Source organism: Rattus norvegicus, chromosome 2, assembly GCF_021556685.1.
Source record: "Rattus norvegicus strain SHRSP/BbbUtx chromosome 2, alternate assembly SHRSP_T2T, whole genome shotgun sequence".
NCBI classification, from domain to species: Eukaryota; Metazoa; Chordata; class Mammalia; order Rodentia; family Muridae; genus Rattus; species Rattus norvegicus.
In genome coordinates, this window is record NC_141535.1 from 90,012,561 (window position 1) to 90,039,988 (window position 27,428).

Consider the following 27,428-nt stretch of genomic DNA (forward strand, 5'->3'; position numbering starts at 1 on the left):
AAAGACCCCAAACTGACGTCTCCCCAGAATCTTGGATCAAATGTGGAACCTAAATGCAGGATCTTGTGTTTTCTTACCTAAGACATGAATCAATTAAGCAGAGTCCTGGTTGTTATTACAATGAAATAAAACTACAGCCTGTTCATATTGCCTCTCCTGATTTCTTGTCCACACCACTCCTTGCAATCACAGATCTGCACTCCAATTCCCAGACCAAAGCTCTCTCTGCCTGAATGTCGGCAGCTCCTATGTGGAATATCCAGAGAGGAGCCTATCATAACTGCTCTCTGAACGGCTCCAACCAGCAGCAGACTGAAACAGGATGTAAATAGCCACAGCCAATCATTGGATCTTATGGATCTATGAAGGACTTTATGGTAGAAATGCAGGAAAGATTCCGTGCCCAGAAGAAGATAGGAACTCCATAGGAAGAGCTACAGAATCAACTAAGCTGGTCCACTGTGAAATTGTAAAGGTTGAACTTCGACCAGAAAAGGCACCAGATGCTGCAGCACATTTTGAGCAAATGTAAAGCTTATTCTCCATGTGGGTCCCCCAACATAAGGAGCAGGGTTTATACTTAAGCTTTTGACTGTGAAAACCCTTCCCCACCTGAAGTCAGGGGCAGAAGTTATGCTAACCCTGAGGAGAGTTGATGTGCCAGGGAAGGAGGATGACCTAGGGCTACATGACTGACTCAGAGAAGGAATGAGGGGAGAAGATGTGGGCGGCAGCATGCAAGATGTAAAATGAACAAATAAATGTAAAATAGTAGTAGTAGTAAGATGAGGAGGAGTAGCAGCAGCTGGAGGAGGAGGAGGAGGAGGATCAGATATTAAAAAATTCCAACAAAAAAAAAAAAAAGAAAACAAACCAAAACCACAGGCCTCTTTTTGGAAATAGGCAACTCTCCAAAAGTGAGAACACTAGAAAATACAGTGGTAATTAGAAATTAAGTAAAAAAGCTATGTTTGTAGACCAAGCCATGTAGAGTCCTGAGTAAGACTCCCATTCTAGCTATAACTTGTCTATCATCCTCCATTGTGAATAACATCATTATATCTTCTTTCTTCTGGACCTAATACCTGAGAAATGCTAGTTAACCTGTACCTTGTTTTCTGTCATATATACATTTTCTTTGCCATTATCCTTTTCCACATACATGTCCTTTATTGATTCCCTCTTATACCCACATTATACCCTCTTTTCTAAACAGATTTTCTTGCAAAAGGACATTAAATATTTCACTGGTCTGGTTTCACCACCCTGCATTTTACCATACTCTGAATACTAGAAACTCCCTGAGATGCCTCTCCTTCTATATCCTGGTATCTTGCTGTAGCCTTTGATCACTGTGATCCTTCAGCTTTAAATCTGCATATCCTCCCCCATCAATGGAAGTTCTACATTTCTGAGGTAAAGAAGAATGGATTGAAAATCAGGTTGTAAAGATGGGACTTTGAGGAAGGGACTGCAGTCAGGATATAAAGTAAATAAATTAGAGAAAAATATTTATTTATGTGTTTATAATAAAAGTAACAGTTACAGAATAACTGAGTAACATAGAAATATACCTGAAATAGGTGAGGGCTAAAATAATGGAAAGAATACAAAATAAAATACACTCATTATTTATCATTACTTATGTACATACCTGTACATATGCAAATACATTTACATGTAAAAGTACACATACACCTATATGTATACACAAACACACATATATGTATCTATAAGAATACATATAAATTTATATTTCTATACTAATATATATATGTGCAATGTGCAACAATATGAACAGCAATTCACATGATGTGAATATTTAGTAAAATAAGTCTAACAATTATGAAAAATAACTAATCTATACTCCAAAAATAAGGATACCGTTGAAAAAAACAAAGAAAACCTAGGTAATTTTGATCTTTTAAAAAGTCGCTCAAGTCTTCTTGGATAACCATTACATGTGCAGATTTTTGTTGACTAAAACATCAATATCTCAACCAATATTTAAAAAGAAAGAAGGAATGAACGGTCGAACGAAATAATTAACTTCTTTAAGCTACATTAAAAATCCCCCTTCCCAAATCTTCCCAAAATAGATCAATACATATTCTTCTCCACTGCAGAAAAATGCAATCCTAGGGTTTCCTGTTAGAGAAATGACCCTTCCAAAGTATTCCCAATAACTGAATTATAATTAGACATTTGTTCCCAAAGGCAAATTTCAGATCCCCTTACCTTTCTTAAGATGTCAGTCCCAAATAATAAGTCTCTCGAGATTCTGCTACTGGAGATGGCATTACATTTTCCAGACAGAGTTCCTTTTTCTGGGATGCAAAGCCAATTTATATACAGGATCAAGGTAAGTGTGGTTGAATCAATGTTAATAATAAAATCCTGTTTTATTGATATGAAACAAAAAAAGTAATGGTCAATGTATATTGTAGATAGTACTTGTGAAACATTTTTTGAAATTAGCACTTTATACCAGTGATTCTTATCTTGTGGGTCATAATCATTAGGGGGTCACATATCATATATTTTCCATATCAGATATTCTATGCATTTGTCTTTATAATCATATCAGGAACAAAATTTGAAGTATGAAGAGAAGCAAAATGAAGTAATGGTTAAGAGTCACAAAACCATGAGGTAATATATTAGTGTTAAAGATTAGTTAGGTTGAGAATCAGTGGTTGAGAGCCTACTTCCCTAAAAGACCCCAAACTGACGTCTCACCAGAATCTTGGATCAAATGTGGAAACTAAATGCAGGATCTTGTGTTTTCTTACCTAAGACATGAATCAATTAAGCAGAGTCCTGGTTGCTATAACAATGAATTAAAACTACAGTCTGTTCATATTGCCTCTCCTGATTTCTAGTCCACACCACTCCTTGCAATCACTGATCTGCATTCCAATTCCCAGGCCAAAGCTCTCTCTGCCTGAAGGAAGGCAACTCCTATGTGGATATCCAGAGAGGAGCCTATCATAACTGCTCTCTGAACGGCTCCAACCAGCAGTAGACTGAAATAGGATGTAAATAGCCATAGCCAATCATTGGATCTTATGGATCTATGAAGGACTTTTTGGTAGAAATGCAGGAAAGATTCTGTGCCCGGAAGAAGATAGGAAGAGCTTCCATAGGAAGAGAAACAGAATCACCTAAGCTGGTCCACTGTGAAATAGTAAGGGCTGAACTTCGACCTGAAAAGGCACCAAATGCTGCAGCACATTTATAGCAAATGTAAAGCTTAGTCTCCATGTGGGTCCCCCAACATAAGGAGCAGGGCAGGGGCAGAAGTTATGCTAACCCTGAGGAGAGTTGATGTGCCAGGGAAGGAGGATGACCTAGGGCCCCTGACTGACTCAGAGAAGGAATGAGGGGAGAAAATGTGGGTGGCAGCATGCAAGTAGTAGTAAGAAGAGGAGGAATAGCAGCAGTAGCAGCAGGAGGAGGAGGAGGAGGAGGAGGAGGAGGATCAGATATTAAAAAATTCCAACAAAAAACCAAACCAAAACCACAGGCCTCTTTTTGGAAATAGGCAACTCTCCAAAAGTGAGAACACTAGAAAATACAGTGGTAATTAGAAATTAAGTAAAAAAGCTATGTTTGTAGACCAAGCCATGTAGAGTCCTGAGTAAGACTCCCATTTTAGCTATAACTTGTGCTGTCATCCTCCATTGTGAGTAATATCATTATATCTTCTTTCTTCTGGACCAAATACCTGAGAAATGCTAGGTAACCTGTACCTTGTTTTCTGTCATATATACATTTTCTTTGCCTTTTATCCTTTTCCAAATATATGTCCTTTATTGATTCCCTGTAAATTTCTAATCATGCTAACACGTAACTCTCTTTCAATATTAAATCCTTCCATATACCCCTTGGAAACAATCCCCTCTCAATAATTATCAAAAATTAAAATTAAAAAAATAAATTTAATATTAAAAAATCAAATTAAAATTTAAAAAAAAATTAATGCAGTGTTTGAGACTGTAGTGCCATAGGTGGTTACACATTATACCCTCTTTTCTAAACAGATTTTCTTGCAAAAGGACATTAAATATGTCACTGGTCTAGTTTCATCACTCTGTAATTTATCATACTCTCAATACTGGAACCTCCCTGAGATGCCTCTCCTTCTATATCCTGGTCTCTTGCTGTAGCCTTTGATCACTGTGATCCTTAAGCTTTAAATCTGCAGGACCTCCCCCATCATATGCTCCAGCAGCAGGACGTAGTCCCCCTACATATATGTAGCAGATGTGCAACTTGATCTTCAGGTATGTCCCCTAACAGTTCGTGTGCAGACTGGCTCTGACTGTGTTTTCTACCACTGGTTAGTTTCTTTTTTCCTGGGCTGCTTTCTATGGCTTAGGTCCAAAGTTGTGCACATATTCCTGTTGCGAATTGATGTATAAGAAAGAGTTGGTGTCAATGGAAGTTCTACAGTACTGAGGTAAAGAAGAATGGATTGAAAACCAGGTTGTAAAGATGGGACTTTGAGGAAGGGACTGCAGTCATGATATAAAGTAAATTTATTAGAGAAAAATATTTAAGTGTTTATAATAAAAGTAACAGTTACAGAATACCTGAGTAACATAAAAATATACCTGAAGTAGGTGAGGGCTAAAATAATGGAAAGAATGCAAAATAAAATACACTCATTATTTATCATTAATTATGTATATTCCTGTGCATATACAAATGCATTTACATGTAAAAGTACACATACACCTATATGTATACACAAACACACATATATGTATATATAAGAATACATATTAGTTTATATTTATATATACAAATATATATGTGCAATGCGCTTCAATATGAACAGCAATTCACATGATGTGAATATTTAGTAATATAAGTCTAAGAATTATGAAAAACAACGAATCTATACTCCGAAAATAGTGGTAGAGTTGAAAAAAAAACAAAGAACACCTAGATAATTTTGATATTTTACAAATTCGCTCAAGTCTTCTTGGAAAAGAATTATATGTGCAGATTATTGTTGACTAAAAATCAATACATAAACCAAAATTTAAGAAGAAAGAAGGAATGAATGGTTGAATGAAATGATTAACTTCTTTAACTTCATTAAAAATCTCCCTTCCCAAATCTTCCTGAAATAGATCAATACATATGCTACTCCACTCCAGAATTATGCAATACTAGGGATTCCTGTTAGAGAAAATACTAGGGTTTCCTGTTTGATCCTTTCAAAGTATTCCCAATTACTGAATCATAATTATACATTTGTTCCCAAACGCAAATTTCTGATCCCCTTACCTTTCTGAAGATGTCAGTCCCAAATAATGAGTCTCTCAAAGTTTGACCCCTTAATCCACGCGGAGCTATGCACACAGATAATCTGGAAAGATCCAAATTATTCATGGAAGAATCTTTTAGCATTGTTAATGCACACAAGAGTTGTTTTAATAGTATAAAGTTTGATTCTGGAACCTGTTGGCACAGGCTAAACAAAGAAAAAGGAGAATTTTAGGTTAGACCATTTTGAAATAATGTAAGTTAGAAATATAACTACGAAGAACAAATAGGGTAAATGTTTTGTAGACAAACTCATAGTATAATCAGAACTCAAAGGAAGTTAGAATATATAGCTAGAGTATTACATAAAATATTTTCTGCAAATCACTTTTCTGCACAGCATCATGGAAAAACATTTTTAAAATTCTTTATGAATGTCAGTGTACTAGATGTAAGACTGCTACCTACAGAAGCCAGAGGACGTTGGCAGGATCACGGGTATAAGAATGAATGAAGATTGTTGCAAACCATGTATGTTCTGTGTGTGAAAACATCCAGTGCTTACAAACAGCACACCAACTTTCTTGCCAGCCGGGGGACACCTTTAACTTCTAATGTATTATAATTCCATGACACAGTCTTAAAACAATCTAGAATATAAGGAGCAGAATCACACTCATGATTCTACTCAATGCCCTAGTATTGGAATGAATGAAGATTTGAAGACCATGTGTAATCTGTGTATGAAAATATCCAGTGTTTTTCAGCAGCAAACCAACTTTCCAACCACCATGGACTGGAGATATATTTAATATCAAATGTAGTATGAATCCATGGAACACTCTGGTGACACTCTAGAAAATAAGGAGCAGTAAGCACACTAGTGATCCAACACAATACAATTATAAAAGATTCTGCTACTGCAAGAAAGAGATGCAGGGCACCTGGGTGCAATGGGAGCTCAAAGCTCTGGTTAAATATGAAATCCTCCTATGGAGTATCAGACAGAAAAATGAATCAAAGAAGTCAAAGCTATACCTGACCTAGACATCTCTACATAGTTATAGTTGAGAAAGAAGAATTCAGTAATAGATTCATGTTCTAATCAATGACTTATATTGACCATGTGAAATATTCAGAATACCATGATAACAATTAAAGGCAGCAAGTAACCCAGAGGTATTACATGCACAAACTTCTTATAAGTTGTCTCACACATGAACTAAACCAATACTCTAGCCAGACCTGAACACAAGGTTTTACTTACACTGTCTTCTAAATCATGACATTTAAAGGAGACGACTCCCAAGTAAGTTTGAGACATGGTTCAACACGCTAGCTTGTGAAAGCAGAATGTTTATAAAGTGAAAATACATGTCTGAGCGAAGGGAACCTCTTGGCATAGGACATCATTGCTGCTTGCAATACTAGAAACACAAGCCTATATATCTTACAAAAGCACTGCTTCTATATTGGTGCAGTTCCCCAAGTGCTTAATGTATCATTACCTTTCGATGGCATTAAATTCTCCAGACAGAGTTCCTTTTTCTGGGATGCAAAGCCAATTTTCATACATGATCAAGGTATGTGTGGTTGAATCAATGTTAATAATAAAATCCTGTTTTATTGATATGAAACAAAAAAAGTAATGGTCAATGTATATTGTAGATAGTACTTGTGAAACATTTTATGAAATTAGCACTTTATACCAGTGATTCTTATCTTGTGGGTCATAATAATTAGGGGGTCCCATATCATATATTTTCCATATCAGATATTCTATGCATTTGTCTTTATAATCATATCAGGAACAAAATTTGAAGTATGAAGAGAAGCAAAATGAAGTAATGGTTAAGAGTCACAAAACCATGAGGAAATATGTTAGTGTTACAGGATTAGGGAGGTTGAGAATCAGTGGTTGAGTGCCTACTTCCCTAAAAGACCCCAAACTGACGTCTCCCCAGAATCTTGGATCAAAAGTGGAAACTAAATGCAGGATCTTGTGTTTTCTTACCTAAGACATGAATCAATTAAGCAGAGTCCTGGTTGCTATAACAATGAAATAAAACTACAGTCTGTTCATATTGCCTCTCCTGATTTCTAGTCCACACCACTCCTTGCAATCACTGATCTGCACTCCAATTCCCAGGCCAAAGCTCTATCTGCCTGCAGGAAGGCAACTCCTATGTGGATATCCAGAGAGGAGCCTATCATAACTGCTCTCTGAACAGCTCCAACCAGCAGTAGACTGAAATAGGATGTAAATAGCCATAGCCAATCATTGGATCTTATGGATCTATGAAGGACTTTTTGGTAGAAATGCAGGAAAGATTCTGTGCCCGGAGGAAGATAGGAACTCCATAGGAAGAGCTACAGAATCACCTAAGCTGGTCCACTGTGAAATAGTAAGGGATGAACTTCGACCTGAAAAGGCACCAGATGCTGCAGCACATTTATAGCAAATGTAAAGCTTAGTCTCCATGTGGGTCCCCCAACATAAGGAGCAGGGGTTACACTTAAGCTGTTGACTGTGAAAACCCTTCCCCACCTGAAGTCAGGGGCAGAAGTTATGCTAACCCTGAGGAGAGTTGATGTGCCAGGGAAGGAGGATGACCTAGGGCCCCTGACTGACTCAGAGAAGGAATGAGGGGAGAAGATGTGGGTGGCAGCATGCAAGATGTAAAATGAGCAAATAAATGTAAAATAGTAGTAGTAAGAATAGGAGGAGTAGCAGCAGCAGCAACAAGAGGAGGATCAGATATTAAAAAATTACAACAAAAAAAACCAAACCAAAACCACAGGCCTCTTTTTGGAAATAGGCAACTCTCCAAAAGTGAGAACACTAGAAAATACAGTGGTAATTAGAAATTAAGTAAAAAGCTATGTTTGTAGACCAAGCCATGTAGAGTCCTGAGTAAGACTCCCATTTTAGCTATAACTTGTGCTGTCATCCTCCATTGTGAGTAACATCATTATATCTTCTTTCTTCTGGGCCAAATACCTGAGAAATGCTAGGTAACCTGTACCTTGTTTTCTGTCATATATACATTTTCTTTGCCTTTTATCCTTTTCCAAATATATGTCCTTTATTGATTCCCTGTAAATTTCTAATCATGCTAACAAGTAACTCTCTTTCATTATTAAATCCTTCCATATACCCCTTGGAAACAATCCCCTGTCAATAATTATCAAAAATTAAAATTAAATAAAAATTTAAATTTAATATTAAAAAATCAAATTAAAATTAAAAAAAAATTATACACTGTGTGAGACTGTAGTGCCATAAATGGTTACACATTATACCCTCTTTTCTAAACAGATTTTCTTGCAAAAGGACATTAAATATGTCACTGGTCTGGTTTCACCTCTCTGTAATTTATCATTATCTCAATACTGGAACCTCCCTGAGATGCCTCTCCTTCTATATCCTGGTCTCTTGCTGTAGCCTTTGATCACTGAGAGCCTTCAGCTTTAAATCTGCAGGACCTCCCCCATCATATGCTCCAGCAGCAGGACGTAGTCCCCCTACATATATGTAGCAGATGTGCAACTTGATCTTCAGGTATGTCCCCTAACAGTTCGTGTGCAGACTGGCTCTGACTGTGTTTTCTACCACTGGTTAGTTTCTTTTTTCCTGGGCTGCTTTCTATGGCTTAGGTCCAAAGTTGTGCACATATTCCTGTTGCGAATTGATGTATAAGAAAGAGTTGGTGTCAATGGAAGTTCTACAGTACTGAGGTAAAGAAGAATGGATTGAAAACCAGAATGTAAAGATGGGACTTTGAGGAAGGGACTGCAGTCATGATATAAAGTAAATAAATTAGAGAAAAATATTTAAGTGTTTATAATAAAAGTAACAGTTACAGAATACCTGAGTAACATAAAAATATACCTGAAGTAGGTGAGGGCTAAAATAATGGAAAGAATGCAAAATAAAATACACTCATTATTTATCATTAATTATGTATATTCCTGTGCATATACAAATGCATTTACATGTAAAAGTACACATACACCTATATGTATACACAAACACACATATATGTATATATAAGAATACATATTAGTTTATATTTATATATACAAATATATATGTGCAATGCGCTTCAATATGAACAGCAATTCACATGATGTGAATATTTAGTAATATAAGTCTAAGAATTATGAAAAACAACGAATCTATACTCCGAAAATAGTGGTAGAGTTGAAAAAAAAACAAAGAACACCTAGATAATTTTGATATTTTACAAATTCGCTCAAGTCTTCTTGGAAAAGAATTATATGTGCAGATTATTGTTGACTAAAAATCAATACATAAACCAAAATTTAAGAAGAAAGAAGGAATGAATGGTTGAATGAAATGATTAACTTCTTTAACTTCATTAAAAATCTCCCTTCCCAAATCTTCCTGAAATAGATCAATACATATGCTACTCCACTCCAGAATTATGCAATACTAGGGATTCCTGTTAGAGAAAATACTAGGGTTTCCTGTTTGATCCTTTCAAAGTATTCCCAATTACTGAATCATAATTATACATTTGTTCCCAAACGCAAATTTCTGATCCCCTTACCTTTCTGAAGATGTCAGTCCCAAATAATGAGTCTCTCAAAGTTTGACCCCTTAATCCACGCGGAGCTATGCACACAGATAATCTGGAAAGATCCAAATTATTCATGGAAGAATCTTTTAGCATTGTTAATGCACACAAGAGTTGTTTTAATAGTATAAAGTTTGATTCTGGAACCTGTTGGCACAGGCTAAACAAAGAAAAAGGAGAATTTTAGGTTAGACCATTTTGAAATAATGTAAGTTAGAAATATAACTACGAAGAACAAATAGGGTAAATGTTTTGTAGACAAACTCATAGTATAATCAGAACTCAAAGGAAGTTAGAATATATAGCTAGAGTATTACATAAAATATTTTCTGCAAATCACTTTTCTGCACAGCATCATGGAAAAACATTTTTAAAATTCTTTATGAATGTCAGTGTACTAGATGTAAGACTGCTACCTACAGAAGCCAGAGGACGTTGGCAGGATCACGGGTATAAGAATGAATGAAGATTGTTGCAAACCATGTATGTTCTGTGTGTGAAAACATCCAGTGCTTACAAACAGCACACCAACTTTCTTGCCAGCCGGGGGACACCTTTAACTTCTAATGTATTATAATTCCATGACACAGTCTTAAAACAATCTAGAATATAAGGAGCAGAATCACACTCATGATTCTACTCAATGCCCTAGTATTGGAATGAATGAAGATTTGAAGACCATGTGTAATCTGTGTATGAAAATATCCAGTGTTTTTCAGCAGCAAACCAACTTTCCAACCACCATGGACTGGAGATATATTTAATATCAAATGTAGTATGAATCCATGGAACACTCTGGTGACACTCTAGAAAATAAGGAGCAGTAAGCACACTAGTGATCCAACACAATACAATTATAAAAGATTCTGCTACTGCAAGAAAGAGATGCAGGGCACCTGGGTGCAATGGGAGCTCAAAGCTCTGGTTAAATATGAAATCCTCCTATGGAGTATCAGACAGAAAAATGAATCAAAGAAGTCAAAGCTATACCTGACCTAGACATCTCTACATAGTTATAGTTGAGAAAGAAGAATTCAGTAATAGATTCATGTTCTAATCAATGACTTATATTGACCATGTGAAATATTCAGAATACCATGATAACAATTAAAGGCAGCAAGTAACCCAGAGGTATTACATGCACAAACTTCTTATAAGTTGTCTCACACATGAACTAAACCAATACTCTAGCCAGACCTGAACACAAGGTTTTACTTACACTGTCTTCTAAATCATGACATTTAAAGGAGACGACTCCCAAGTAAGTTTGAGACATGGTTCAACACGCTAGCTTGTGAAAGCAGAATGTTTATAAAGTGAAAATACATGTCTGAGCGAAGGGAACCTCTTGGCATAGGACATCATTGCTGCTTGCAATACTAGAAACACAAGCCTATATATCTTACAAAAGCACTGCTTCTATATTGGTGCAGTTCCCCAAGTGCTTAATGTATCATTACCTTTCGATGGCATTAAATTCTCCAGACAGAGTTCCTTTTTCTGGGATGCAAAGCCAATTTTCATACATGATCAAGGTATGTGTGGTTGAATCAATGTTAATAATAAAATCCTGTTTTATTGATATGAAACAAAAAAAGTAATGGTCAATGTATATTGTAGATAGTACTTGTGAAACATTTTATGAAATTAGCACTTTATACCAGTGATTCTTATCTTGTGGGTCATAATAATTAGGGGGTCCCATATCATATATTTTCCATATCAGATATTCTATGCATTTGTCTTTATAATCATATCAGGAACAAAATTTGAAGTATGAAGAGAAGCAAAATGAAGTAATGGTTAAGAGTCACAAAACCATGAGGAAATATGTTAGTGTTACAGGATTAGGGAGGTTGAGAATCAGTGGTTGAGTGCCTACTTCCCTAAAAGACCCCAAACTGACGTCTCCCCAGAATCTTGGATCAAAAGTGGAAACTAAATGCAGGATCTTGTGTTTTCTTACCTAAGACATGAATCAATTAAGCAGAGTCCTGGTTGCTATAACAATGAAATAAAACTACAGTCTGTTCATATTGCCTCTCCTGATTTCTAGTCCACACCACTCCTTGCAATCACTGATCTGCACTCCAATTCCCAGGCCAAAGCTCTATCTGCCTGCAGGAAGGCAACTCCTATGTGGATATCCAGAGAGGAGCCTATCATAACTGCTCTCTGAACAGCTCCAACCAGCAGTAGACTGAAATAGGATGTAAATAGCCATAGCCAATCATTGGATCTTATGGATCTATGAAGGACTTTTTGGTAGAAATGCAGGAAAGATTCTGTGCCCGGAGGAAGATAGGAACTCCATAGGAAGAGCTACAGAATCACCTAAGCTGGTCCACTGTGAAATAGTAAGGGATGAACTTCGACCTGAAAAGGCACCAGATGCTGCAGCACATTTATAGCAAATGTAAAGCTTAGTCTCCATGTGGGTCCCCCAACATAAGGAGCAGGGGTTACACTTAAGCTGTTGACTGTGAAAACCCTTCCCCACCTGAAGTCAGGGGCAGAAGTTATGCTAACCCTGAGGAGAGTTGATGTGCCAGGGAAGGAGGATGACCTAGGGCCCCTGACTGACTCAGAGAAGGAATGAGGGGAGAAGATGTGGGTGGCAGCATGCAAGATGTAAAATGAGCAAATAAATGTAAAATAGTAGTAGTAAGAATAGGAGGAGTAGCAGCAGCAGCAACAAGAGGAGGATCAGATATTAAAAAATTACAACAAAAAAAACCAAACCAAAACCACAGGCCTCTTTTTGGAAATAGGCAACTCTCCAAAAGTGAGAACACTAGAAAATACAGTGGTAATTAGAAATTAAGTAAAAAGCTATGTTTGTAGACCAAGCCATGTAGAGTCCTGAGTAAGACTCCCATTTTAGCTATAACTTGTGCTGTCATCCTCCATTGTGAGTAACATCATTATATCTTCTTTCTTCTGGGCCAAATACCTGAGAAATGCTAGGTAACCTGTACCTTGTTTTCTGTCATATATACATTTTCTTTGCCTTTTATCCTTTTCCAAATATATGTCCTTTATTGATTCCCTGTAAATTTCTAATCATGCTAACAAGTAACTCTCTTTCATTATTAAATCCTTCCATATACCCCTTGGAAACAATCCCCTGTCAATAATTATCAAAAATTAAAATTAAATAAAAATTTAAATTTAATATTAAAAAATCAAATTAAAATTAAAAAAAAATTATACACTGTGTGAGACTGTAGTGCCATAAATGGTTACACATTATACCCTCTTTTCTAAACAGATTTTCTTGCAAAAGGACATTAAATATGTCACTGGTCTGGTTTCACCTCTCTGTAATTTATCATTATCTCAATACTGGAACCTCCCTGAGATGCCTCTCCTTCTATATCCTGGTCTCTTGCTGTAGCCTTTGATCACTGAGAGCCTTCAGCTTTAAATCTGCAGGACCTCCCCCATCATATGCTCCAGCAGCAGGACGTAGTCCCCCTACATATATGTAGCAGATGTGCAACTTGATCTTCAGGTATGTCCCCTAACAGTTCGTGTGCAGACTGGCTCTGACTGTGTTTTCTACCACTGGTTAGTTTCTTTTTTCCTGGGCTGCTTTCTATGGCTTAGGTCCAAAGTTGTGCACATATTCCTGTTGCGAATTGATGTATAAGAAAGAGTTGGTGTCAATGGAAGTTCTACAGTACTGAGGTAAAGAAGAATGGATTGAAAACCAGAATGTAAAGATGGGACTTTGAGGAAGGGACTGCAGTCATGATATAAAGTAAATAAATTAGAGAAAAATATTTAAGTGTTTATAATAAAAGTAACAGTTACAGAATACCTGAGTAACATAAAAATATACCTGAAGTAGGTGAGGGCTAAAATAATGGAAAGAAGGCAAAATAAAATACACTCATTATTTATCATTAATTATGTATATTCCTGTGCATATACAAATGCATTTACATGTAAAAGTACACATACACCTATATGTATACACAAACACACATATATGTATATATAAGAATACATATTAGTTTATATTTATATATACAAATATATATGTGCAATGCGCTTCAATATGAACAGCAATTCACATGATGTGAATATATAGTAATATAAGTCTAAAAATTATGAAAAACAACGAATCTATACTCCGAAAATAGTGGTAGAGTTGAAAAAAAAACAAAGAACACCTAGATAATTTTGATATTTTACAAATTCGCTCAAGTCTTCTTGGATAAGCATTATATGTGCAGATTATTGTTGACTAAAAATCAATACATAAACCAAAATTTAAGAAGAAAGAAGGAATGAACGGTAGAACGAAATGATTAACTTCTTTAACTTCATTAAAAATCTCCCTTCCCAAATCTTCCTGAAATAGATCAATACATATTCTACTCCACTCCAGAATTATGCAATACTAGGGTTTCCTGTTAGAGAAATGATCCTTTCAAAGTATTCCCAATTACTGAATCATAATTATACATTTGTTCCCAAACGCAAATTTCTGATCCCCTTACCTTTCTGAAGATGTCAGTCCCAAATAATGAGTCTCTCAAAGTTTGACCCCTTAATCCACGCGGAGCTATGCGCACAGATGATCTGGAAAGATCCAAATTATTCATGGAAGAATCTTTTAGCATTGTTAATGCACACAAGAGATGTTTTAATAGTATAAAGTTTGATTCTGGAACCTGTTGGAACAGGCTAAACAAAGAAAAAGGAGAATTTTAGGTTAGACCAATTTGAAATAATGTAAGTTAGAAATATAACTACAAAGAACAAATAGGGTAAATGTTTTGTAGACAAACTCATAGTATAATCAGATCTCAATGGAAGTTAGAATATATAGCTAGACTATTACATAAAATATTTTCTGTAAATCACTTTTCTGTACAGCATCATGGAAAAACATTTTTAAAATTCTTTATGAATGTCAGTGTACTAGATGTATGACTGCTACCTACAGAAGCCAGTGGACGTTGGCAGGATCCAGGGTATAAGAATGAATGAAGATTGTTGCAAACTATGTATGTTCTGTGTGTGAAAACATCCAGTGCTTACAAACAGCACACCAACTTTCTTGCCAGCCGGGGGACACCTTTAACATCTAATGTATTATAATTCCATGACACAGTCTTATAACAATCTAGAACATAAGGAGCAGAATCACACTCATGATTCTACTCAATGCCCTGGTATTGGAATGAATGAAGATTTGAAGACCATGTGTGATCTGTGTATGAAAATATCCAGTGTTTTTCAGCAGCAAACCATCTTTCCGACCACCATGGACTGGAGATATATTTAATATCAAATGTAGTATGAATCCATGGAACACTCTGGTGACACTCTAGAAAATAAGGAGCAGTAAGCACACTAGTGATCCAACACAATACAATTATAAAAGATTCTGCTACTGCAAGAAAGAGATGCAGGGCACCTGGGTGCAATGGGAGCTCAAAGCTCCGGATAAATATGAAATCCTCCTATGGAGTATCAGACAGAAAAATGACTCAAAGAAGTCAAAGCTATACCTTAACTAGACATCTCTACATAGTTATAGTTGAGAAAGAATTCAGTAATAGATTCATGTTCTAATCAATGACTTATATTGACCATGTGAAATATCACAATACCATGATAACAATTAAAGGAAGCAAGTAACCCAGAGGTATTACATGCACATACTTATAAGTTGTCTCACACATGAACTAATCCAATACTCTAGCCAGACCTGAACACAAGGTTTTACGTAAACTGTCTTCTAAATCATGACATTTAAAGGAGACAACTCCCAAGTAAGTTTGAGACATGGTTCAACACACTAGCTTGTGAAAGCAGAATCTTAATAAAGTGAAAATACAAGTCTGAGCGAAGGGAACCTCTTGGCATAGGACATCATTGCTGCTTGCAATACTAGAAACACAAGCCTATATATCTTACAAAAGCACTGCTTCTATATTGGTGCAGTTCCCCAAGTGCTTAATGTATCATTACCTTTCGATGGCATTAAATTCTCCAGACAGAGTTCCTTTTTCTGGGATGCAAAGCCAATTTTCATACTGGATCAAGGTAAGTGTGGTTGAATCAATGTTAATAATAAAATCCTGTTTTATTGATATGAAACAAAAAAAGTAATGGTCAATGTATATTGTAGATAGTACTTGAGAAACATTTTTTGAAATTAGCACTTTATACCAGTGATTCTTATCTTGTGGGTCATAATCATTAGGGGGTCCCATATCATATATTTTCCATATCAGATATTCTATGCATTTGTCTTTATAATCATATCAGGAACAAAATTTGAAGTATGAAGAGAAGCAAAATGAAGTAATGGTTAAGAGTCACAAAACCATGAGGAAATATGTTAGTGTTACAGGATTAGGGAGGGTGAGAATCAGTGGTTGAGAGCCTACTTCCCTAAAAGACCCCAAACTGACGTCTCACCAGAATCTTGGATCAAATGTGGAAACTAAATGCAGGATCTTGTGTTTCTTACCTAAGACATGAATCAATTAAGCAGAGTCCTGGTTGCTATAACAATGAAATAAAACTACAGTCTGTTCATATTGCCTCTCCTGATTTCTAGTCCACACCACTCCTTGCAATCACTGATCTGCACTCCAATTCCCAGGCCAAAGCTCTCTCTGCCTGAAGGAAGGCAACTCCTATGTGGATATCCAGAGAGGAGCCTATCATAACTGCTCTCTGAACAGCTCCAACCAGCAGTAGACTGAAATAGGATGTAAATAGCCATAGCCAATCATTGGATCTTATGGATCTATGAAGGACTTTTTGGTAGAAATGCAGGAAAGATTCTGTGCCCGGAGGAAGATAGGAACTCCATAGGAAGAGCTACAGAATCACATAAGCTGGTCCACTGTGAAATAGTAAGGGCTGAACTTCGACCTGAAAAGGCACCAGATGCTGCAGCACATTTATAGCAAATGTAAAGCTTAGTCTCCATGTGGGTCCCCCAACATAAGAGCAGGGGTTACACTTAAGCTGTTGACTGTGAAAACCCTTCCCCACCTGAAGTCAGGGGCAGAAGTTATGCTAACCCTGAGGAGAGTTGATGTGCCAGGGAAGGAGGATGACCTAGGGCCCCTGACTGACTCAGAGAAGGAATGAGGGGAGAAGATGTGGGTGGCAGCATGCAAGATGTAAAATGAGCAAATAAATGTAAAATAGTAGTAGTAAGAAGAGGAGGAGTAGCAGCAGCAGCAACAAGAGGAGGATCAGATATTAAAAAATTACAACAAAAAAAAACCAAACCAAAACCACAGGCCTCTTTTGGAAATAGGCAACTCTCCAAAAGTGAGAACACTAGAAAATACAGTGGTAATTAGAAATTAAGTAAAAAGCTATGTTTGTAGACCAAGCCATGTAGAGTCCTGAGTAAGACTCCCATTTTAGCTATAACTTGTGCTGTCATCCTCCATTGTGAGTAACATCATTATATCTTCTTTCTTCTGGGCCAAATACCTGAGAAATGCTAGGTAACCTGTACCTTGTTTTCTGTCATATATACATTTTCTTTGCCTTTTATCCTTTTCCAAATATATGTCCTTATTGATTCCCTGTAAATTTCTAATCATGCTAACAAGTAACTCTCTTTCACTATTAAATCCTTCCATATACCCCTGGGAAACAATCCCCTCTCAATAATTATCAAAAATTAAAATTAAATAAAAATTTAAATTTACTATTAAAAAATCAAATTAAAATTAAAAAAAAATTATACACTGTGTGAGACTGTAGTGCCATAAATGGTTACACATTATACCCTCTTTTCTAAACAGATTTTCTTGCAAAAGGACATTAAATATGTCACTGGTCTGGTTTCACCACTCTGTAATTTATCATACTCTCAATACTGGAACCTCCCTGAGATGCCTCTCCTTCTATATCCTGGTCTCTTGCTGTAGCCTTTGATCACTGTGATCCTTCAGCTTTAAATCTGCAGGACCTCCCCCATCATATGCTCCAGCAGCAGGACGTAGTCCCCCTACATATATGTAGCAGATGTGCAACTTGATCTTCAGGTATGTCCCCTAACAGTTCGTGTGCAGACTGGCTCTGACTGTGTTTTCTACCACTGGTTAGTTTCTTTTTTCCTGGGCTGCTTTCTATGGCTTAGGTCCAAAGTTGTGCACATATTCCTGTTGCGAATTGATGTATAAGAAAGAGTTGGTGTCAATGGAAGTTCTACAGTACTGAGGTAAAGAAGAATGGATTGAAAACCAGAATGTAAAGATGGGACTTTGAGGAAGGGACTGCAGTCATGATATAAAGTAAATAAATTAGAGAAAAATATTTAAGTGTTTATAATAAAAGTAACAGTTACAGAATACCTGAGTAACATAAAAATATACCTGAAGTAGGTGAGGGCTAAAATAATGGAAAGAATGCAAAATAAAATACACTCATTATTTATCATTAATTATGTATATTCCTGTGCATATACAAATGCATTTACATGTAAAAGTACACATACACCTATATGTATACACAAACACACATATATGTATATATAAAAATACATATTAGTTTATATTTATATATACAAATATATATGTGCAATGCGCTTCAATATGAACAGCAATTCACATGATGTGAATATTTAGTAATATAAGTCTAAAAATTATGAAAAACAACGAATCTATACTCCAAAAATAGTGGTAGAGTTGAAAAAAAAACAAAGAACACCTAGATAATTTTGATATTTTACAAATTCGCTCAAGTCTTCTTGGATAAGCATTATATGTGCAGATTATTGTTGACTAAAAAATCAATACATAAACCAAAATTTAAGAAGAAAGAAGGAATGAACGGTAGAACGAAATGATTAACTTCTTTAACTTCATTAAAAATCTCCCTTCCCAAATCTTCCTGAAATAGATCAATACATATTCTACTCCACTCCAGAATTATGCAATACTAGGGTTTCCTGTTAGAGAAATGATCCTTTCAAAGTATTCCCAATTACTGAATCATAATTATACATTTGTTCCCAAACGCAAATTTCTGATCCCCTTACCTTTCTGAAGATGTCAGTCCCAAATAATGAGTCTCTCAAAGTTTGACCCCTTAATCCACGCGGAGCTATGCGCACAGATGATCTGGAAAGATCCAAATTATTCATGGAAGAATCTTTTAGCATTGTTAATGCACACAAGAGATGTTTTAATAGTATAAAGTTTGATTCTGGAACCTGTTGGAACAGGCTAAACAAAGAAAAAGGAGAATTTTAGGTTAGACCAATTTGAAATAATGTAAGTTAGAAATATAACTACGAAGAACAAATAGGGTAAATGTTTTGTAGACAAACTCATAGTATAATCAGATCTCAAAGGAAGTTAGAATATATAGCTAGAGTATTACATAAAATATTTTCTGCAAATCACTTTTCTGTACAGCATCATGGAAAAACATTTTTAAAATTCTTTATGAATGTCAGTGTACTAGATGTATGACTGCTACCTACAGAAGCCAGAGGACGTTGGCAGGATCCAGGGTATAAGAATGAATGAAGATTGTTGCAAACCATGTATGTTCTGTGTGTGAAAACATCCAGTGCTTACAAACAGCACACCAACTTTCTTGCCAGCCGGGGGACACCTTTAACATCTAATGTATTATAATTGCATGACACAGTCTTATAACAATCTAGAACATAAGGAGCAGAATCACACTCATGATTCTACTCAATGCCCTGGTATTGGAATGAATGAAGATTTGAAGACCATGTGTGATCTGTGTATGAAAATATCCAGTGTTTTTCAGCAGCAAACCATCTTTCCAACCACCATGGCCTGGAGATATATTTAATATCAAATGTAGTATGAATCCATGGAACACTCTGGTGACACTCTAGAAAATAAGGAGCAGTAAGCACACTAGTGATCCAACACAATACAATTATAAAAGATTCTGCTACTGCAAGAAAGAGATGAAGGGCACCTGGTTGCAATGGGAGCTCAAAGCTCCAGATAAATATGAAATCCTCCTATGGAGTATCAGACAGAAAAATGACTCAAAGAAGTCAAAGCTATACCTTAGCTAGACATCTCTACATAGTTATAGTTGAGAAAGAATTCAGTAATAGATTCATGTTCTAATCAATGACTTATATTGACCATGGGAAATATCACAATACCATGATAACAATTAAAGGAAGCAAGTAACCCAGAGGTATTACATGCACATACTTATAAGTTGTCTCACACAAGAACTAATCCAATACTCTAGCCAGACCTGAACACAAGGTTTTACGTAAACTGTCTTCTAAATCATGACATTTAAAGGAGACAACTCCCAAGTAAGTTTGAGACATGGTTCAACACACTAGCTTGTGAAAGCAGAATGTTAATAAAGTGAAAATACAAGTCTGAGCGAAGGGAACCTCTTGGCATAGGACATCATTGCTGCTTGCAATACTAGAAACACAAGCCTATATATCTTCCAAAAGCACTGCTTCTATATTGGTGCAGTTCCCCAAGTGCTTAATGTATCATTACCTTTCGATGGCATTAAATTCTCCAGACAGAGTTCCTTTTTCTGGGATGCAAAGCCAATTTTCATACTGGATCAAGGTAAGTGTGGTTGAATCAATGTTAATAATAAAATCCTGTTTTATTGATATGAAACAAAAAATGTAATGGTCAATGTATATTGTAGATAGTACTTGAGAAACATTTTTTGAAATTAGCACTTTATACCAGTGATTCTTATGTTGTGGGTCATAATCATTAGGGGGTCCCATATCATATATTTTCCATATCAGATATTCTATGCATTTGTCTTTATAATCATATCAGGAACAAAATTTGAAGTATGAAGAGAAGCAAAATGAAGTAATGGTTAAGAGTCACAAAACCATGAGGAAATATGTTAGTGTTACAGGATTAGGGAGGGTGAGAATCAGTGGTTGAGAGCCTACTTCCCTAAAAGACCCCAAACTGACGTCTCACCAGAATCTTGGATCAAATGTGGAAACTAAATGCAGGATCTTGTGTTTCTTACCTAAGACATGAATCAATTAAGCAGAGTCCTGGTTGCTATAACAATGAAATAAAACTACAGTCTGTTCATATTGCCTCTCCTGATTTCTAGTCCACACCACTCCTTGCAATCACTGATCTGCACTCCAATTCCCAGGCCAAAGCTCTCTCTGCCTGAAGGAAGGCAACTCCTATGTGGATATCCAGAGAGGAGCCTATCATAACTGCTCTCTGAACGGCTCCAACCAGCAGTAGACTGAAATAGGATGTAAATAGCCATAGCCAATCATTGGATCTTATGGATCTATGAAGGACTTTTTGGTAGAAATGCAGGAAAGATTCTGTGCCCGGAGGAAGATAGGAACTCCATAGGAAGAGCTACAGAATCACATAAGCTGGTCCACTGTGAAATAGTAAGGGCTGAACTTCGACCTGAAAAGGCACCAGATGCTGCAGCACATTTATAGCAAATGTAAAGCTTAGTCTCCATGTGGGTCCCCCAACATAAGAGCAGGGGTTACACTTAAGCTGTTGACTGTGAAAACCCTTCCCCACCTGAAGTCAGGGGCAGAAGTTATGCTAACCCTGAGAAGAGTTGATGTGCCAGGGAAGGAGGATGACCTAGGGCCCCTGACTGACTCAGAGAAGGAATGAGGGGAGAAGATGTGGGTGGCAGCATGCAAGATGTAAAATGAGCAAATAAATGTAAAATAGTAGTAGTAAGAAGAGGAGGAGTAGCAGCAGCAGCAACAAGAGGAGGATCAGATATTAAAAAATTACAACAAAAAAAAACCAAACCAAAACCACAGGCCTCTTTTGGAAATAGGCAACTCTCCAAAAGTGAGAACACTAGAAAATACAGTGGTAATTAGAAATTAAGTAAAAAGCTATGTTTGTAGACCAAGCCATGTAGAGTCCTGAGTAAGACTCCCATTTTAGCTATAACTTGTGCTGTCATCCTCCATTGTGAGTAACATCATTATATCTTCTTTCTTCTGGGCCAAATACCTGAGAAATGCTAGGTAACCTGTACCTTGTTTTCTGTCATATATACATTTTCTTTGCCTTTTATCCTTTTCCAAATATATGTCCTTATTGATTCCCTGTAAATTTCTAATCATGCTAACAAGTAACTCTCTTTCACTATTAAATCCTTCCATATACCCCTGGGAAACAATCCCCTCTCAATAATTATCAAAAATTAAAATTAAATAAAAATTTAAATTTACTATTAAAAAATCAAATTAAAATTAAAAAAAAATTATACACTGTGTGAGACTGTAGTGCCATAAATGGTTACACATTATACCCTCTTTTCTAAACAGATTTTCTTGCAAAAGGACATTAAATATGTCACTGGTCTGGTTTCACCACTCTGTAATTTATCATACTCTCTTTTTTTCTTTTTCTTTTTTTTTTTTTTTGGTCCTGGGGACCGAACCCAGGGTTATCATACTCTCAATACTGTAACCTCCCTGAGATGCCTCTCCTTCTATATCCTGGTCTCTTGCTGTAGCCTTTGATCACTGTGATCCTTCAGCTTTAAATCTGCAGGACCTCCCCCATCATATGCTCCAGCAGCAGGACGTAGTCCCCCTACATATATGTAGCAGATGTGCAACTTGATCTTCAGGTATGTCCCCTAACAGTTCGTGTGCAGACTGGCTCTGACTGTGTTTTCTACCACTGGTTAGTTTCTTTTTTCCTGGGCTGCTTTCTATGGCTTAGGTCCAAAGTTGTGCACATATTCCTGTTGCGAATTGATGTATAAGAAAGAGTTGGTGTCAATGGAAGTTCTACAGTACTGAGGTAAAGAAGAATGGATTGAAAACCAGAATGTAAAGATGGGACTTTGAGGAAGGGACTGCAGTCATGATATAAAGTAAATAAATTAGAGAAAAATATTTAAGTGTTTATAATAAAAGTAACAGTTACAGAATACCTGAGTAACATAAAAATATACCTGAAGTAGGTGAGGGCTAAAATAATGGAAAGAATGCAAAATAAAATACACTCATTATTTATCATTAATTATGTATATTCCTGTGCATATACAAATGCATTTACATGTAAAAGTACACATACACCTATATGTATACACAAACACACATATATGTATATATAAAAATACATATTAGTTTATATTTATATATACAAATATATATGTGCAATGCGCTTCAATATGAACAGCAATTCACATGATGTGAATATTTAGTAATATAAGTCTAAGAATTATGAAAAACAACGAATCTATACTCCAAAAATAGTGGTAGAGTTGAAAAAAAAACAAAGAACACCTAGATAATTTTGATATTTTACAAATTCGCTCAAGTCTTCTTGGATAAGCATTATATGTGCAGATTATTGTTGACTAAAAAATCAATACATAAACCAAAATTTAAGAAGAAAGAAGGAATGAACGGTAGAACGAAATGATTAACTTCTTTAACTTCATTAAAAATCTCCCTTCCCAAATCTTCCTGAAATAGATCAATACATATTCTACTCCACTCCAGAATTATGCAATACTAGGGTTTCCTGTTAGAGAAATGATCCTTTCAAAGTATTCCCAATTACTGAATCATAATTATACATTTGTTCCCAAACGCAAATTTCTGATCCCCTTACCTTTCTGAAGATGTCAGTCCCAAATAATGAGTCTCTCAAAGTTTGACCCCTTAATCCACGCGGAGCTATGCGCACAGATGATCTGGAAAGATCCAAATTATTCATGGAAGAATCTTTTAGCATTGTTAATGCACACAAGAGATGTTTTAATAGTATAAAGTTTGATTCTGGAACCTGTTGGAACAGGCTAAACAAAGAAAAAGGAGAATTTTAGGTTAGACCAATTTGAAATAATGTAAGTTAGAAATATAACTACGAAGAACAAATAGGGTAAATGTTTTGTAGACAAACTCATAGTATAATCAGATCTCAAAGAAAGTTAGAATATATAGCTAGAGTATTACATAAAATATTTTCTGCAAATCACTTTTCTGTACAGCATCATGGAAAAACATTTTTAAAATTCTTTATGAATGTCAGTGTACTAGATGTATGACTGCTACCTACAGAAGCCAGAGGATGTTGGCAGGATCCAGGGTATAAGAATGAATGAAGATTGTTGCAAACCATGTATGTTCTGTGTGTGAAAACATCCAGTGCTTACAAACAGCACACCAACTTTCTTGCCAGCCGGGGGACACCTTTAACATCTAATGTATTATAATTGCATGACACAGTCTTATAACAATCTAGAACATAAGGAGCAGAATCACACTCATGATTCTACTCAATGCCCTGGTATTGGAATGAATGAAGATTTGAAGACCATGTGTGATCTGTGTATGAAAATATCCAGTGTTTTTCAGCAGCAAACCATCTTTCCAACCACCATGGCCTGGAGATATATTTAATATCAAATGTAGTATGAATCCATGGAACACTCTGGTGACACTCTAGAAAATAAGGAGCAGTAAGCACACTAGTGATCCAACACAATACAATTATAAAAGATTCTGCTACTGCAAGAAAGAGATGAAGGGCACCTGGTTGCAATGGGAGCTCAAAGCTCCAGATAAATATGAAATCCTCCTATGGAGTATCAGACAGAAAAATGACTCAAAGAAGTCAAAGCTATACCTTAGCTAGACATCTCTACATAGTTATAGTTGAGAAAGAATTCAGTAATAGATTCATGTTCTAATCAATGACTTATATTGACCATGGGAAATATCACAATACCATGATAACAATTAAAGGAAGCAAGTAACCCAGAGGTATTACATGCACATACTTATAAGTTGTCTCACACAAGAACTAATCCAATACTCTAGCCAGACCTGAACACAAGGTTTTACGTAAACTGTCTTCTAAATCATGACATTTAAAGGAGACAACTCCCAAGTAAGTTTGAGACATGGTTCAACACACTAGCTTGTGAAAGCAGAATGTTAATAAAGTGAAAATACAAGTCTGAGCGAAGGGAACCTCTTGGCATAGGACATCATTGCTGCTTGCAATACTAGAAACACAAGCCTATATATCTTCCAAAAGCACTGCTTCTATATTGGTGCAGTTCCCCAAGTGCTTAATGTATCATTACCTTTCGATGGCATTAAATTCTCCAGACAGAGTTCCTTTTTCTGGGATGCAAAGCCAATTTTCATACTGGATCAAGGTAAGTGTGGTTGAATCAATGTTAATAATAAAATCCTGTTTTATTGATATGAAACAAAAAAGTAATGGTCAATGTATATTGTAGATAGTACTTGAGAAACATTTTTTGAAATTAGCACTTTATACCAGTGATTCTTATCTTGTGGGTCATAATCATTAGGGGGTCCCATATCATATATTTTCCATATCAGATATTCTATGCATTTGTCTTTATAATCATATCAGGAACAAAATTTGAAGTATGAAGAGAAGCAAAATGAAGTAATGGTTAAGAGTCACAAAACCATGAGGAAATATGTTAGTGTTACAGGATTAGGGAGGGTGAGAATCAGTGGTTGAGAGCCTACTTCCCTAAAAGACCCCAAACTGACGTCTCACCAGAATCTTGGATCAAATGTGGAAACTAAATGCAGGATCTTGTGTTTCTTACCTAAGACATGAATCAATTAAGCAGAGTCCTGGTTGCTATAACAATGAAATAAAACTACAGTCTGTTCATATTGCCTCTCCTGATTTCTAGTCCACACCACTCCTTGCAATCACTGATCTGCACTCCAATTCCCAGGCCAAAGCTCTCTCTGCCTGAAGGAAGGCAACTCCTATGTGGATATCCAGAGAGGACCCTTCATAACTGCTCTCTGAACGGCTCCAACCAGCAGTAGACTGAAATAGGATGTAAATAGCCATAGCCAATCATTGGATCTTATGGATCTATGAAGGACTTTTTGGTAGAAATGCAGGAAAGATTCTGTGCCCGGAAGAAGATAGGAACTCCATAGGAAGAGCTAGAGAATCACCTAAGCTGGTCCACTGTGAAATAGTAAGGGCTGAACTTCGACATGAAAAGGCACCAGATGCTGCAGCACATTTATAGCAAATGTAAAGCTTAGTCTCCATGTGGGTCCCCCAACATAAGGAGCAGGGGTTACACTTAAGCTGTTGACTGTGAAAACCCTTCCCCACCTGAAGTCAGGGGCAGAAGTTATGCTAACCCTGAGGAGAGTTGATGTGCCAGGGAAGGAGGATGACCTAGGGCCCCTGACTGACTCAGAGAAGGAATGAGGGGAGAAGATGTGGGTGGCAGCATGCAAGATGTAAAATGAGCAAATAAATGTAAAATAGTAGTAGTAAGAAGAGGAGGAGTAGCAGCAGCAGCAACAAGAGGAGGATCAGATATTAAAAAATTACAACAAAAAAAAACCAAACCAAAACCACAGGCCTCTTTTTGGAAATAGGCAACTCTCCAAAAGTGAGAACACTAGAAAATACAGTGGTAATTAGAAATTAAGTAAAAAGATATGTTTGTAGACCAAGCCATGTAGAGTCCTGAGTAAGACTCCCATTTTAGCTATAACTTGTGCTGTCATCCTCCATTGTGAGTAACATCATTATATCTTCTTTCTTCTGGGCCAAATACCTGAGAAATGCTAGGTAACCTGTACCTTGTTTTCTGTCATATATACATTTTCTTTGCCTTTTATCCTTTTCCAAATATGTCCTTTATTGATTCCCTGTAAATTTCTAATCATGCTAACAAGTAACTCTCTTTCACTATTAAATCCTTCCATATACCCCTTGGAAACAATCCCCTCTCAATAATTATCAAAAATTAAAATTAAATAAAAAATTAAAGTTAATATTAAAAAATCAAATTAAAATTAAAAAAAATTATACACTGTGTGAGACTGTAGTGCCATAAATGGTTACACATTATACCCTCTTTTCTAAACAGATTTTCTTGCAAAAGGACATTAAATTTGTCACTGGTCTGGTTTCACCACTCTGTAATTTATCATTATCTCAATACTGGAACCTCCCTGAGATGCCTCTCCTTCTATATCCTGGTCTCTTGCTGTAGCCTTTGATCACTGTGATCCTTCAGCTTTAAATCTGCAGGACCTCCCCCATCATATGCTCCAGCAGCAGGACGTAGTCCCCCTACATATATGTAGCAGATGTGCAACTTGATCTTCAGGTATGTCCCCTAACAGTTCGTGTGCAGACTGGCTCTGACTGTGTTTTCTACCACTGGTTAGTTTCTTTTTTCCTGGGCTGCTTTCTATGGCTTAGGTCCAAAGTTGTGCACATATTCCTGTTGCTAATTGATGTATAAGAAAGAGTTGGTGTCAATGGAAGTTCTACAGTACTGAGGTAAAGAAGAATGGATTGAAAACCAGGTTGTAAAGATGGGACTTTGAGGAAGGGACTGCAATCATGATATGAAGTAAATAAATTAGAGAAAAATATTTAAGTGTTTATAATAAAAGTAACAGTTAGAGAATACCTGAGTAACATAAAAATATACCTGAAGTAGGTGAGTGCTAAAATAATGGAAAGAATGCAAAATAAAATACACTCATTATTTATCATT

The 27,428-nt window shown here is 36.2% G+C and overlaps 1 protein-coding gene across 1 annotated transcript in view; it reads right to left on the minus strand.

The window, feature by feature from the left end:
- Window positions 1–27,428, minus strand: part of Tgap1l1 (GTPase activating protein testicular GAP1 like 1) — a 144,303-nt gene that overhangs the window by 19,112 nt on the left and 97,763 nt on the right. Inside the window, exons 40-50 of the mRNA XM_087636522.1 lie at window positions 24,984–25,093; window positions 23,504–23,690; window positions 20,393–20,502; window positions 18,913–19,099; window positions 15,867–15,976; window positions 14,387–14,573; window positions 11,339–11,448; window positions 9,852–10,038; window positions 6,786–6,895; window positions 5,299–5,485; window positions 2,239–2,397 (exon numbers count right to left, since the gene is read on the minus strand). Of these exons, the coding sequence (XP_087492648.1) occupies window positions 2,239–2,397; window positions 5,299–5,485; window positions 6,786–6,895; window positions 9,852–10,038; window positions 11,339–11,448; window positions 14,387–14,573; window positions 15,867–15,976; window positions 18,913–19,099; window positions 20,393–20,502; window positions 23,504–23,690; window positions 24,984–25,093 (1,644 nt within the window). The remainder of the gene's footprint in view (window positions 1–2,238; window positions 2,398–5,298; window positions 5,486–6,785; window positions 6,896–9,851; window positions 10,039–11,338; window positions 11,449–14,386; window positions 14,574–15,866; window positions 15,977–18,912; window positions 19,100–20,392; window positions 20,503–23,503; window positions 23,691–24,983; window positions 25,094–27,428) is intronic.